The 16,441-nt window shown below is 40.3% G+C and overlaps 1 protein-coding gene across 1 annotated transcript in view; it reads right to left on the bottom strand.

Moving 5' to 3' along the window:
• The window catches only part of RXFP1 (relaxin family peptide receptor 1), a 123,180-nt gene that overhangs the window by 70,450 nt on the left and 36,289 nt on the right, over nucleotides 1-16,441 (bottom strand). The window contains exon 2 of the mRNA XM_017859715.1: nucleotides 8,685-8,822. Coding sequence (XP_017715204.1) covers nucleotides 8,685-8,822 — 138 coding nt within the window. The remainder of the gene's footprint in view (nucleotides 1-8,684; nucleotides 8,823-16,441) is intronic.

Below are 16,441 nucleotides of genomic sequence, written 5' to 3' on the forward strand. Positions count from 1 at the left end.
CTGGGACTACAGGTGCCCGCCACCACGCCCAGCTAATTTTTTGTATTTTTAGTAGAGATGGGGTTTCACCATGTTAGCCAAGATGGTCTCGATCTCCTGACCTCATGATCCACCCACCTCGGCCTCCCAAAGTGCTGGGATTACAGGCGTGAGCCACCGCGCCCAGCCACAAATTACCTTTTCTGTCCCATATAGGAGGAAGTGTTCTGAGAGGAAAACCTTTACCGTGGTAACCCATACATAGTCTAAGTATCATTAAACACAAATAAACAAATTTGAGGTTAAACCTAGGTCCGTATTTTCAGAAAAGCCTAGGGTTCAGCTACTTAGGTATTTGGAATGTTATTTTGAGAATAATAAATAGAAAACCAGAAAATTTTGAAAATACAATGCATGATTATACATTAATATACATATTTATGACTCACGTCACTTTTCCTCCTGTGTTTTATTTACATTTTTAATTTTTATGGGTACATGGTCAGTCTATATATATATGGGGTATATAAGATATTTTGATACAGGCATGTAATATGTATCTTTCTGTGCTTTTATCTTGAAAACAAGACAAACCACCAACTTTAGTGGAATATTCTAAAATGAGAACAGCTAACGTCTCCATCAAACCACCTGGCATTGCCATCATTCTGATAGCTGTATAAGTTTTACTTTGGAAATGATGGAATAATTAATATTCCAGAATTTTAAAAGCAGGACCAATTGAAAATTTTAAAAGGGCTTGACATACTTCAAACATTCTTATAATCTTATTTGAAAATATGTATCATCACCATCACACCCATAAATAAGTACTGCTTATCTAATTCTCATGGATTAGTAAGTGCCAAGCCAGTGACAGGAAAAATACTCTGGGCATTAACAAAGTTTTCCTTCTCTTAAATTCCTTGCACTTTCTGCCTCTTTTCCTATCCTAGGCAGCTAGAATTAACCACTTTCATTGCCTGAAAGGGATGAGACAGAAGTTTACAGATAATAAGGGAGTCAAATTTCTTGGTATTCAATTTTTAAATGCTTAAATTTGATCATTGACAATAGATATGGAAAACCAAAAAAGAGAAGAACTGAGCTTTGCTGTTCGCAGACTTAACAAGAGACTTGCACCAGAAAGAGAGAGTGGAGGGGTCTTTCTTCCTTCCCTCCTCGGGCTGAATCTAGGGGAAACCACACATTTCCCATGGTTTCTGGGCTCTGGAAGCAGGGGTAGCCTGGTGTCCTTTGCTAAGTAGAGGCCTTATGTATGGCAGGACCCACAGAATTATTGCACACTTTGGCTTGACATAGGAATAGTAGAGGAGACATGGCCATAAGAGCCTAGGCAGATGGACCTAAATATGAGCATGAAAGTTCTCCTGGGCTCAGCCTGGCTCAGGAGTACTAAATGTTTCCTGTGAGCCCCAGAATGCCACAGATGTAGGCAGGAGAGGCACTGGATGTGAAAGGGCCTGAGACAGACAGGAGATAACAGAGTGGCGACTTCTGGCAGAGGACCAGATAGATTTACGCATAGCTTAGGGGATGCGCCATCATTAGCTGATAACAGACAACCAGACCCCCCACACAATGTCCTGGCACCACAGAGACTGCTGAGCTCAACTGTAATCCCAGGTGAAGGGAAATGAATCAGACCTTTAACTGCCTTGGTTTAGACTTCTACCACTTGGAAGAATGGAGACTTGTAGCAGAAATTATCTTTGGCCATAGAAAAATAAAGATTTACATTTCTCACTCACTTGAGAACTTGAGTTGATTGTCATATCTACTGCTATAGTTTGGACGTTTGTTCCCACTCAACACCATGTTGAAATGTAATCCCCAGTGTGGCGGTATTAGAAGTATTGGGAGGTGGGTCCTAGTTTGGATCATGAATGTGGGTCACTCATGAACAGATTTATGCTGTCCCTTGAGGTGAACGACTTCTCTCTCACTTTATTGGTTCAAAAGAGAGCTAGTTGTTAAAAAGGGCCTGGTACCTCCCCTCCTCTCTCTTGCTTCCTCTCTTGCCATGTAATCTCTGCACACACTGGCTCCCCTCTCCCTTCTGCCATGAGAGGAGGCAGCCTGAGCCCTCACCAGAAGCTGAGCAGATGCTGGCACCCTGCTTTTTGTAAAGTCTGCAGAACTACGAGCCAAATAAACCTCTTTTCTTCATAAATTACCCAGCCACAACTATTCCTTTATAACAATGCAAAACAGACATCCACCATGTGGATGAAATTGATGCAGGGCATCAATGTCCCCATCTTTAAAGGGAACAAAACCAGTCCCTTTCTCCTGGGTTGTCCTGAGGATTAAATGAGGTAAAATGTATAAAGCACTCAAAATGGAAAGTGTTATAAAAATATTATTCATTATTCATACTATAATACCTGCAATTTTAGGTTTGGAAGTTCATCTAATCTCTTATATATTATATTTTAAAAGAAAGTTAAAAATAATTTACCTTTTAAAACCAAAATCCTTAAAGGGAAGACTTCATAGAATTCAAATTTTATCAATAAGAGATTTGTTTGAAGGCCCTACTACACAATGATTAATATCATAAGCATGTTCTTTCCTCCCAATCAAAAAACAAAACAGAACAAGCCAAGCATTTGGTTTGAATTCTGAGCAAACCATGATGTCAGAAGAGTTACGTAACCTCTCGGTACTTCCATTTTTCTTCCCTGTGTAATGGAAATAGTCTTATCATGTCTAATTTATAGTAAGGAGGAAATGAGAGAATGTACTTAAAGGATTAGGACTATGTCTGAAACATAATAAATACTAAAAAATAGAAGACACTATTAATTTTATTTTTACAACTCTTATTATACAAAACCAAATATTCCTAGGAGGATTAGAATATAGTGTCACAAATAGTCATGCACAGGCTGGGTGCGGTGGCTCATGCTTGTAATCCCAGCACTTTGGGAGGCTGAGGCGGGTGGATCACTTGAGGTCAGGAGTTCGAGAGCAGCCTGGACAACATGGTGAAACTCTGTCTCTACTAAAAATTAGCCAGGTGTGGTGGCAGGTGCTTGTAATTCCAGCTACTCAGGAGGCTGAGGCAGGAGAATCGCTTGAACCTGGGAGGCGGAGGTTGCAGTGAGCCGAGATCGCGCCACTACACTCCAGCCTGGGCGATAGAGCAAGACTCAGTCTCAAAAATACTACTACTACTACTAATAATAAATAGTCATGCATAGACAAACCTAGAACACAAGATGTCTTTTCAAACCTAAAATATGCAGTGAATGGCAAAATTGCAAAGTAAACTATTACTAACAGACAACAAAGGCCGGCATGGTGGGGAGGGAAGGCAAAGCATTTAAGATCACATTGGGAAGGAGGTGAAATAGAAAAGTTTACATGGGAAAATGTTCATACTTTCAAGGAGCTTCTAGCAAAGGGTGCTCAGAGCATGCCTTTGATATGCAAGCTAACCAATCCAGACCTAGAGCTCCTCTGACTAGCCCACACATCCCGGAGGCAACAGTCCTCCGCTTCATCATCCTAGGCCCAGGTAGCAGGGAAGTAAGGACCACCGCTAGAGTTTAGAGCCCTCCAAAATTATTCAAAACAGCACATCTTAAGCTGCTCACCTTGCACTGCCTTGATTTCCCTCGGAAATCCCAATAAAGGCTCTGGCCTGATGCCTCCCCTCTCACCCCTGTCTTCTGCCTCCTGACCACCCTGGTGTCTTTCCCATCTAGCCCTGTATGGTATGCCCTGCCTCCTGTCTCTAGAACCTGTGGGAATAATAAACTTTTGTGTTTCTGAGCCTCCCTGATGTCTCCTGTAGCCATACCTGACTCACCATAACTTAAAAGAATACAAAACACCTGGTAAAAACCATGTGGTTCAAGTTTAGCACAACCCAGAACTGCAACTGAACAGCGAAGCAAAATCGTCTTTAGGAGGTTTTATGCCACATACAATTATGCATAAGAATCGCTCACTGGAAATTCTGTCTAAAATTCACTAAGACTAAATTTTAAGCTCACTTTAATCTGGACCAGGAGTTTATGTCGACCTTAATAATGTCTCTTTAAGCCTACAGAAGGTGACCCTTCTCCATGTCCTGTCCTAACGTGCATTGTTCTCCAGGGCTGCTGTAACAAATTCCCACAAACTTGGTGACTTAAAAGAAGAGAAGTTGGCCGGGCGTGGTGGCTCATGTCTGTAATTCCAGAACTTTGGGGGGCCAACGTGGGCGGATCACGAGATCAGGAGATCGAGACCATCCTGGCTAACATGGTAAAACCCCGTCTCTACTAAAAATGCAAAAAATTAGCCGAGCGTGGTAACATACACCTGTAGCCCCAGCTACTCAGGAGGCTGAGGCAGGAGAATCACTTGAATCCTGGAGGCAGAGGTTGCAGTGAGCTGAGATCATGCCACTGCACTCCAGCCTAGGTGAGAGAGAGAGACTCCATTTCAAAAAAAAAAAAAAAAAAAAAAGAAGGAGGAGAAGGAGAAGAAGAAACAGCCTTAGGAACATAAATGATCCAGATACTATAAAATGAAGGAAAAAACCACTCAGCTCACAAGGGAAATTAAAGCAATTAGAGACAAGCAGAAATAACTGCATCTCACAATTTTTCCATCACCTGGACTCTAAAGACGGTGATGAAAGTCTGCCATGCTTCCTGGAAAGTTCCAGCCTATTTTTGTATGGACAGCAGCAGCATGCCAACTGGGCATCTTTGAGGTTTTGAACAGAGTTAATTTTTTTTTTTCTATTTCTAGATGACTGCCACTACTAGAGTACCGGTTTTCCCAGAGGAGCTAAAAATTGTAGATAATTGATAATAATGGAGTTTGTGAGCAAGTTAGAATGCTTGTGTATCATATTGAAAACTTGATTCTACTGTATCTCCGCTGTTGCTACCATTTTGCATGCATTCCTGATTTTCTGCTCACTGGGTTTAGGTTCACGGTTCTCAAAACTTAGTGTGTATTAGAATGACACGAGGCTCTTATTAAAACAGAGCTTTTGATTCAATAGGTCTGGGATGGAGCCTGAGAACTTGCATTTCTTTTTTTAAAATTTGTTATATAAATGTTTTAAAATAATTATTGTTTCTTTTTTTAAAAAAATTGAGACAGGTTTTTGCCATGTTACCTAGGCTGATCTCCAACTCCTGGACTCAAGCAATCCTCCCACTTTGGCCTCTCAAAGTGCTGGGATTACAGGTGTGAGTCACTAGGCCTGGCCAAAATGTGTATTTCTAATTTCCTAGGTGATGTTGATGAGTTTGGTCTCAGGACTACTTTTGGAGATCCAGTGGTGTCGGTGAATTTCAAGAAAGTTATGTGATTCTGGCATAAGAAGATCAGTAACAAATTGAAATAGTTATTTTTTACATAGACATGTCTTTATAAGAGTGAATTATGATCTTTCCCAGATTTCCAAAACTGGACTTGAGAGTTTTCAAATGTTGGCAATAGTGAATTAAGGACACAGACAAGGTCCCAGACGTCATGGCATAGCTGATCCACAGATGGCTGCAGGTGCGTAAGAAAATCCAGCTGAAACCAGAACTGCCTGGCTTATCTCAGTGGAGTCCATCCACAATTGCTGACCCCAAGAATCATATGCTAAATAAATGGTTACTTTTTAGGCCACTATGTTTGCAATATAATTCAGCTAACTGATACACTAGGTAACATTTACTGAGTGCTAATTTTATGGACTGTAGTCTTAGGTCAGGTTACTATAACTAAGTATCACAGATTGGGTGGCTTAAACATAAACATTTATTTTTCACAGTTCTGGAGACTGGGCGGTCCAAGATCAAGGTGCTGGTAGTCATGTCTAGTGATGGCCCACTTTCTGGTTTACAGACAGCAGACTTCTTGCTGTTTCCTTACATGGTGGAGAGATGAAGCAAGCTCCCTTAAGACTCATAAGGATACTAATCCACCCTTATGGCCTCAGGTATTCCTAATTACATCCCCCAAATCCCATCTCCAAATCCTATCACACTGGGGGATGGGGCTTCAACATATGAACTTTATGGGGGACCCCAGCATTCAGTCCAGAGTACCCCAGCATTCAGTCCAGAGTACCTGCACTCTGCTAAGCATCTCGGATACATTATCTCATGGAATCCTGTTAACAACCCATGAACATGGATGCTCTTAGCATTCCCGTTTTATAGAAAAGAAAACAAGCCATTCTTTGCCTCGCTTTACAGCTAGAGTTTAACTCTGATTACTGAACTTCTCTCTGAAACCCCAATGCCCTATTGCTTCTGTCTAAAAGTGCTTTTTGGTGAATCCTGAGAAACTTGCATGATTTTAAGGATTATTACTGTAAGGATTGCTACTTTTGCTACTTGGCCTCTTTAAACTTAGCACTAAAGCTAGAGTTTCCAAGCTTTTTTTCCACTGAGAAGCTACATTTGCTGATAAATTTGCTACTCCCACCACGTTCCTTTCCTGCTTCCAGCTACCATTTTAATTGGAGTGAAATTTTCCTGTTGCTCTGTCTAGAACTCTCTATTTGAATTGCCAGCAGGTCGAGGGGGAATTGGCTGGCAGTGGGCAAAACACTGTTTCATCTAATTAAAAAATTATGTAATATTAATTTATTTTAACAAGATGTTATTTTTAAAAATAAATGAAAACATATTTATAGCCATCCAAATCAAATACAATTGTAGCTTAAGCTCACTAGTTTAGATAGTGTGGTTATACTTGAGTTACTACCATCACATAGAAATAGTGTTTCAAACTAACAAGTGTCAAAAATAAAATCAGATCGAATTATAAAAATTTAAAAGTTTATTATCATACAGCAAGAGAAAGTACAACTCGGTATCAGGGAGATTTCAGCCCAGGCGGTAGGAAAGCTCAGAGGCATGTATTATAGGATGGCTCATAAAGTGAAAATGAGGAAATTCTTCAACCTTTTCCATGACTGGTTATTACAATGGGGTTTCCAGGGGATAGGGGATTGGTTAAAAGTGATTTACCTTATACCACTTTAGAAAGACGATTTAAGTTTTGTTTGTGATTATCAGAGGCATTTACAAGAAACAACCTCAGTTTCAGTTACGTTTTCAAGAAATAAGCTCAGTTAAGGTTCGCTTGTGTGACCCAGCTGATTTTTTTCAGGTAGGAGGATTTTCAAGCCTGGTGTTCATCTTATTTTATGTTAACGGAAACTTAATTCCTTCAAGGTGGTTTCTTAAAAGCCTGAACTACTTGGGGGAGAGTGATCCCAGCAAGGCCTCATCAGCATATATTATTTATGTGACACTTTGCATACTAACATTGTTATGCATCTTTTTGTCCTCCAAAAGAGTACCTTACTTCTTGACAGGTGAGAAATCTTACTGTATTACATTATTAACCGAAGCTTATTTTCCCAGTGACTCAGATCCAAACAATTCAGGTTCTAACTTTGTATTTTTAAGGCTTCAGAAGTTTGAACAAAATTCTAACTGAAAGCTATTTTCCTATATTCAAATTGGCCAGAAGCCCTACTTACCAGCTTTATAAATCCAGAGGTATGGTTGTTGGTTAAGTAGTAAGTTGTATTTACATACTGTTTGTTTTCTCTCTTTTAGGACTCACTTTTCTTCCCAAAAGATAAGAAAGGGCAACAGCATCCAACACTTAGATAGCACCTCCTAGATGTCCTAATTCTGTACTCTTAATCTTCCTGAATTCTTATAGTATAGGCACAATTACCACACCCTTTTATAAAATGAGGAAACTGAGGCACAGAGAGGCGAGGAAATGTTCTCAAGTTTACATAATTGGTTATCGTTGTACCCAAGTTCAAACTTGGGCAGTCTGGCTCCAGGGCCCGTATTCTCAATTTCAACAGTATTCTGCTTCTAACACCTTATTTGGACCGGTTTGTTGGGTTAAAACAGGGGTGTCCAGACTTTGGGCTTCCCCAGGCCACATTGGAAGAAGAAGAGTTGTCTTGGACCACACATAAAATACACTTACATTAATGATAGCTGATGAGCTTAAAAAAAAAAATCACAAAAAAATCTAATGCTTTCAAAAACCTTATGAATTTGTGTTGGGCTCTGTTCAAAGCCTTCCTGGGCCGCATGCAGCCTCGGGGCTGTGGGTTGGACAATCTTGGTTAAAACTTATTCTATGAGCAACCATCACTTGCCTGGAATATTGGCTGTGATACCATTTCATAGAAAAGAGTGGATATTAAGGCTGGTTGCGGTGGCTCATGCCTGTAATTCCAGCACTTTGGGAGGAAGAGGCGGGCGGATCACGAGGTTAGGAGATTGGGACCATCCTGGCTAACGCAGTGAAACCCCATCTCTTATCTAAAAAATATTCCACCAAAAAATCTTATAAGCTAGGCAGTGGGGTCGGGTACACCCTCGTAGTCCCAGCTACCTGGGAGCGCTGAGGCACGGAGAATGGCGTGAACCGGGAGGCGGAGCTTGCAGTGAGCCGAGGATCGCGCCCAAGCACTCCAGCCTGGCAACAGAGCAAGACTCTGTCTCCAAAAAAAAAAAAAAAAAAAGAGAAAAAAAGTGGATATTTTAAGCTATTGAAATAAGTGTAAGATTTCCTTAAGCAACATATGTTTTGTATTTCAATTTAGTTTTGTCTTTTTGTTGAGAGAAGTCCCAGCGACTTCACCTTCAGTCCTTTCTGCCCCTTTCTCTCACCGTGACTGCAGGGGCTTCACTCACCACAGTTGTCCTCATCGGCCTGATTCCCACAGTCGTCCACACCGTTACAGTGCAGGAGCTGAGGCAAGCACTTTGTGATGTTCCCACAGGGGAAGTAGCCAAGGGAGCATTTGACATCCTGTCCACCCCCGTGAGAAACTGGGGAAAAGGGGAGAAGACACAAAGTTGGAAGGAGGTTAATGCAAAGGCATGGCAAAGAGCAGCTTCTCCCTGATATTTTATCATCATTTGTCTTTCTCATCATGGTTTATACAACCCTGATGCCAGTTATTTTCCAGGAACCTTCACCTCTTAGGATGTTCTTTCCATGATTCCAGAAGATGCCAACATTTTTCTCTTTGCCTTTGTTCATGCTGTTTCCCATCCGAATGTCCTCTCCATTCCTGTCTTTTAGGAAACGTCTGCCCATACTTCACAGTTCAATCCAATTACCCTCTTACAAACAATTTTCAGCCAATAATTTTAAAAACAGAAATTTGTTGTATTCTTACTATGGGCTATGAATCAAGGCCGGTCTGGTATTGAAACGACTTCATTATCTGGGGAAAACCTGTGGTTCATTATCTCACCCCGAGATGATTAAGGATGTGGACACACACGTGGAGTAGGTTAAGGAGAGGAAAGTTTAATAGACAAAAAGGAAGAGAGAGAAAGCTTCCTCACGATGAGAAAGCGGGTGGCCCAAGAGAGGGCTTCCGGGTTTTGGGGCAGAACATGATTGATTTTGTACCGAGGCTTGAGGAGGCGGTGACTGATTTACATAAAGCCCAGGGGGCTGGTTTCACCAGGTGTGTCATTTACATAGTCTGTGAAAAGACTGAAAAGACTGGCCCTCGCACCCTAATCTTTTATTATGCAAATGTGGCTTCTACCTGGCTGTCGCCATGACACCTGCACACGTGGCTTTACCTGGCCAGTGCTGTGATACCTACGCACATGGTGATAAGGAAAAGGGAGCAGGGGGCCGGGCACGGTGGCTCAAGCCTGTAATCCCAGCACTTTGGGAGGCCGAGACGGGCGGATCACGAGGTCAGGAGATCGAGACCATCCTGGCTAATACGGTGAAACCCCGTCTCTACTAAAAAATACAAAAACTAGCCGGGCGAGGCGGCGGGGCGCCTGTAGTCCCAGCTACTCGGGAGGCTGAGGCAGGAGAATGGCGTAAACCCGGGAGGCGGAGCTTGCAGTAAGCTGAGATCCGGCCACTGCACTCCAGCCTGGGCGACAAAGCGAGACTCCGTCTCAAAAAAATAAAAAATAAAAAAAAAGGAAAAGGGAGCAGGAATCGCCAACTGAATGTATCTGGCTTCCAGGTACAGCTGCTGGCATTTACATATGAAAGCTTCCAGCTTGCATATCTGTGCTTGCAGCTTGACTTTTCAGGCTGCTTTCTGTTAGAAAAGAAATGGTTTGGAGCTGCTTTTCATTAAAGGAAAATTTCACCGAGGACTCTTTTACCCTTCCTTTTTTTTTTTTTGAGACAGAGTTTCGCTCTTGTTGCCCAGGGTGGGGTGCCACGGCACAATCTTGGCTCACTGCAACCTCCGCCTCCCGGGTTCAAGCGATTCTTCTGCCTCAGCCTCCTGAGTAGCTGAGATTACAGGCATGCACCACCACGCCTGGCTAATTTTGTATTTTTAGTAGAGACGGGATTTCACCATGTTGATCATGCTGGTCTCGAACTCCTGACCTCAGGTGATCCGCCCATCTCGGCCTCCCAAAGTGCTGGGATTACAGATGTGAGCTATTGTACCCAGCCTCTTTTACCCTTTCTAACTGCCTAAAATAATTTCTTAATAACTCCTGTAATAGTATTAGAGAAAGAAGAAGTCATAGAGGATAACAGGAAAGCAGGTGCCATGTGATCATTTCTATATTGGATAGTTGCTAAGTGTAAGGCCCTGTACAAGATGTTATGCATGCATCATTGAATGAAACAGAGTTCCTGCCCTAGGGGAGGTTACCATCTCCCAGGGAGGATACACTGAACAAGTTAATAAATAATTACAATTTATGGAGAGGTCCAAAAAGAAAGAAAACAGGTGATGTAATGGAAAATATGTGCTGGTGCTTTGTACCAGTGGTAGTTAGAGGGAGGCCTCTGTAAAATGGTGCCATGTAAGCTGAGATCTGGAGGAAGAAAAGGAAATCACCCATGAGAGTAGGGGAGGTAGTAGTGGGAAAGTGGTGGTGGTAGTTAAAGTGGTGAGGAAGAGGCTTCAGGCTGAGGATTAGGGAACTCTGGGAAGGTTGTGGTGAAGGAGCCCAGCGAGCAGGGGACAAGTGACATGAGCTGAGGTTGATGAGGTAGAGAAGTATCCTTGGGCAAAGGGAAGAAGTTTGGGTTTTATTTAAAATGCAAACGGGAATCAATGAAGGATTTGAAGCCAAGGGGCCACTTAGAAAACAGGTATGTTTTGTTCACATAATTCTGGCTACTGGGGTGGAGTGCCATTGGGTAGGAGACTTGAGGGGAGGGTAAGAGGGAAAGCTGGGCTGCTGATTGGGAAACTTTGCGTTGCTCCAGGTAACAGACAAATGAGGCTTAGTCTAGAATGGTGCCAGTGGACAGGAGAGAAGTGAACATATTTTACATGTAATTTAGGGGTAGAATGGAAATGGACAGAATCTTCTGAACTGGCTTGACCAGCTGGAAGCATGGCAGTGCCACTACTGAGACTCTCTGGGGGAACCATAGGGTGCAAGAATAAAGATAGCTCATTTGCCTTTATTTCCATATTTACCCAAGAGCTTCACCATGTGAGTTTTCTAACTCAGCTCAACACTTTCTCACTCACTTCAACACTTTAAAACCCCTTCTTCAATCCAGAAGTCCCATTCTGGTTTTTTATACCTTCCCCGATTCCTGGAACTCCTCCTCCATCACTACCATTCCCCTCATCACCATCACTTCCTCCTGAAATTTGTGCTCCAGCCTTGTTGGAATTCCTGACTCAAACTTTATTGGCTTGAATCGAGGTGAGATTCTAATCCTATTAGATAAATATTCTTTTACTTCATTTTTTGAAGAAAAATTAGTCATTATTTGCAATCGTGTTTCTAGGAAAGAATGTGTTTGAGTGCCCAAGCTAATTTAAAGGTGAAAGTTTGGAAATATTATCTGCTTTGCTATATTTATATCCCTACAAATAAACATTTAATAGAATGAAGAGGACTATAAGAACTTCAAAACTATCAATACTTCAAAAAGCAGTCCACTTTAACCTCTTTGCACCAGACACACTCATCTACACTAACAATCAATTAATTAAATTTCATCACATATTGGTTGTCCAATTGTTTCAAGTGTTTTAATCTTATCCCCCCCACCCACACACACTCAACACTCATTGTAAACAAAGCCCATGTCATTGTTTGTATCTCTGGTTAGGGATGCTGAAAATTGTTGAATAGTAAAATTAGAGGAGACAAACTTAAGAAGTAAAAATTGTTCCGTAAACAATTGAAAGGTATGAATATTTGATAACATTTTACATAATCATCCTATTCTGACTTTGAAGGGCAACCATGCCATTTTAAAAAGTAGACTTTATTTTTTAGAGCTATTAGGTTCACAGCAAAATAGAGTAAAAGGTACAGAGAGTGCCCATGTATTCCCTGCCTCATGCACCTCCACCATCAACACTCTCCCCAGTCCAGAGTGGTGCATTTGTTGCAGTTGATGAACCTACATTGACACATCATTGTCACCCAAAGTCCGTAGTTTACATTGGAGTTCACTCTTGATGTTGTACATTCTATGGGTTTGGACAAATGTATAATGACACGTGTCCACCATTATAGTATCATACAGAGTAGTTTCATTGCTCTACTCGTCCTCTGGTAACCACTGAACTTTTTATTATCTCCATCGTTCTTCTTTTTCCAGAATGGTATGTCATTGGAATCATGCAGTATGTAGCCTTTTCAAACTGGCTTCTCACACTTAGTAACATATATTCATCCACTCACTTACTGAAAGACATCTTGGTTGCTTCTAAGTTTTGGCAATTATAAATAAGCTGCTATAAACATCTGTGTGCAGGTTTTTGTGTCGGCCACATATTAACCATAACACTTTAAAATCTGAGATTTATATAATTTCAAAGATTTCTGTAGACTCCCAGTACAGTTATGTTCTTATTATCCTTACCAAGTTTGTAAATCTTTGGAACTTTCTAGAATGCTCATAATTATGAAGAAATAAGAACAGAATAGTTTGAATAATCATTAAGAGCTTATTATGTAAAAATGTATTTGGGGTCAATGATCAAAGCATGAAAAAAATAAAAGTGACTACTTATTTTGTGAAGTATGGTGAGACCTCTTAATAACAGGGCAATTAACATTCTCATAGAGAAGCAATCCATCTATGACAGGCTTTGACTGTATGTAGTCATTTCAGAGCACATAGTTTGATGAAGCACACAGTCAAATCTACATAATAATTAGCTGTGCTATAAATAATGTTCTCACTTGTGAAATTATTCAAAATTAATCTTTTTTCAACCAATTATTTAAAACAAAGTCAAAAAAAGGGATTTGCATGCCGAAGGCCATTACTGGCAGAACATCACATATTTCAGAGATCTCAAGCATACATATAAATAAACCGATCTGTGTTGAGATTAACTTTTTATCTTTATTAATTTTTAAAGAACACTGTAAACACCAAGATTTTAAGAAGAATTCTTGGATGAATTGTCAGCCTCCAGCCACAGATACTTTGAAGATGTTTTAACTGGCCATACCTGCCTGTGTTTTCATGAAACTCTGTTGAATATTCTTCTCCACATAACTTCTTTTCTGAATATTATCCTTTTATGTCCTGTCTTTAAAATTTATATTTAGTGGCAGATATAGCTCCTCAATGATTGCATCATGAAATTAGTTCTACATTTTTATAACATTATGATTCAACAGCTATATCAGGAATCTTAAATATTTTTAAGTGATATTTTAAAAGTAACTTTTGGGCCAGGTGTGGTGGCTTATGCCTGTAAGCCCAGCACTGTGCGAGGTCGAGGCGGGCAGATATCTGAGGTCAGGAGTTGGAGACCAGCCTGGCCAATGTGGTGAAACCCCATCTCTACTAAAAATGCAAAAAGTTAGCCAGGTTGGTGGCAGGCGCCTGTAATCCCAGCTACTCGGGAGGCTGAGGCAGGAGAATCACTTGAACCCAGAGAGTGGAGGTTGCAGTGAGCCAAGATTGCACCACTGCACTCCAGCCTTGGCAACAAGAGTGAAACTGTCTCAAAAAAAAAAAAAAAAAAAAAAAAAAAAAAAAAAAAAAAAAGTAACTTTAAAATGTTGAGATAATCTCAAACTGAGAAGTTGCAAGTATCGGATAAAGAACATTTCCGCACCACCCCACCATTTGAGAGTAAGTTTTTGACCTGATGCTCTGGCACCCTTAAATACTTTAGTATTTCCTACAAACAAGAACATTTTCCTGTGTAAATAGAACCATTAAAATCAGGAATTTAACATGGAGTTGTTACTACCACTTAAACTTCAGAACCCATTAATGTTTATATATTGCCCCCACAAAATGTCCTTTATAGTAAAAGGATCTGGTTTGGAATCACTCCTTGCATTTAATTGTCACATTTCTTTAGCCTGTTTTCATTTTCATGGCCTTGATACTTGAAAAATGCAAGACAATTATTTTGTAGAATGTTCCTGAATTTGGGTTGTCTGATGTCCATCATAATTAGATTCAGGTTATGCATCTTTGGCATGAAATTAACACAAGTGATGCTCATTTCAGCCTGTCAGGTAGTACAAGATGTTCATTTTTTCCATTAGTGATTTCACCCAAATTCCTTTGTAATTAATACACATTTTGTAGAGGGGTACTTTGAAACTGCAAAAAGACCTTTCCTCATCAAAATGTTAATTTATTCATTTACTTATTTCTATCAGGTAGACTTATGGCTTCCTATTTTGTTCAATGGGTTACAATCTGTTGGTTATTATTATGTATTCTGATGTGCGAGTTGTCTCAAATTGGACCAGTAGGAACTCTTTTAACCTAGCTTTGGTGTCTTTGTAATATTTATGCATCATTTTTTGAGCACTTCCTTGCTTTCTGGCACTACAAGATGTTTCAGGATCATCTTTCATTTTCCCTGCTATAGCCCTGTAACCAGCCATTTCTCTAAGGAGCTCTGGGTCCTCTCTGGGTAGAATGGTATTTAGAAGCCAAGATGTAGACTCAAGGTAAGCTCATTGATAGTGGGGTATCACTGCCACCAGGTCTCTCAGTGGACAGACTAGGAAATATATGTATGGTTATTCATACATAAACACATTTCCATCTATATTAATTTCTCTGTATGTTTCTAGATACTGAAAACTATGAGTTCATGTCCAGTTCCTATCCATCACTACAGGCTCAGTCTAATTTTCTCCCATTACATATCTGTTACTCCCTTTCCTGACAATGAGAAGCCTGCTTTCTATTAACTTAATATATTTATTATCTTGACAGATCCTCTTTCCTGCATGGATGCTCTCCTTGCCTTACTCAGTGCAGACTCTCACTTACATAAGCACTCTCCCCACCCTGTTTAGGACCAGGCACCAGCCCCCTCTAAGGATGCCCTTCTCACCCCAGTGGGACTCCGAAATTCCTCTCTGGACCACTACTCTATCACACTCAACACAGAAAAATACCTTCTTCTGATCCACCAAATGACTTTAGAACTCAGTTGTTTAGGAATAGAGGTAGAAAGGCAAGGGGCCAGTAAGTGATGTTTATAGGAAAACTTTGCAAAAGTCTAAAACAAAAAGCATTTCCTTTTTAGCATGGAACCATATCCTTAAGAACAGCAATAATTCACAGTGCAATAACACAAATCAATAGAAAAAATGATATTGAGTCCCTCTGGAAAAGTACGCCCAAAGAGTGACAGAAGTAATAGTTCCTAGAAGAGCAAGTAAACATGCTCTCATTGTGTAACCCAACTATCCATCTGCCCTGAGTACCGTTTTTGTCCTGAACCAGCCTAAATATTTCAGTGGTTGACAATGTTTTTAAGTGGTTGACAATTTTGAGAGGGTGAGAGACAACAGAGTTTATATTTCAGTGCAAATTAGCTTAACTACCCTCTTTAGACTGACAGTTGTCATGAAGTCTCTCTGGCTTGGAGGATGAAAGGGATTCAGCTTTTCCAGCACTGAGTTTCCAGCCTCCCTGGCCACCACTGTTCTTAAGGTTTGGATCTGCCCTCAGCTCCTGTATCTTTTATTTATTTCTCATGCAAAGTAATTTAGTTTTCTTCCAAATATGTGTATAACCAGAGGTAGGGGCTTAGATCTGCTTCTAAGGCAGTAGGGATTATACATAACAATTTAAAAATGTCCCCCACCCCTGTACCCTGGTAGCTTTTCCAAAATATCTACATGTGGAACTGTCAGGATATGGGGTAAAATATGAAAACATATTGTTATTGGAATATGAACGATCAACAGTTGCAATGAATAGGGTCCTTCAGGTATGGTTGGAATACCAACTTTTGAATAGTGTTGGAACTGTCATATTTATGACTCCTAAAGGCTATAAATTGGGTGGCCCAATAACAAAATTTCTAAGATCAGACCTTACATTAAGTTTTTTTAAAGGAATTGTGCTGTTATAATGTTATAACATTGTATGTTATAACATTATATAATTATGTTATATAATTATGGTATAACATTATATAACATATAACTATATATAACATAATTATATAATTATATGTTATAATCAT

This window comes from Rhinopithecus bieti, unplaced genomic scaffold (assembly GCF_001698545.2).
Source record: "Rhinopithecus bieti isolate Rb0 unplaced genomic scaffold, ASM169854v2 scaffold_50922, whole genome shotgun sequence".
Lineage (NCBI taxonomy): Eukaryota > Metazoa > Chordata > Mammalia > Primates > Cercopithecidae > Rhinopithecus > Rhinopithecus bieti.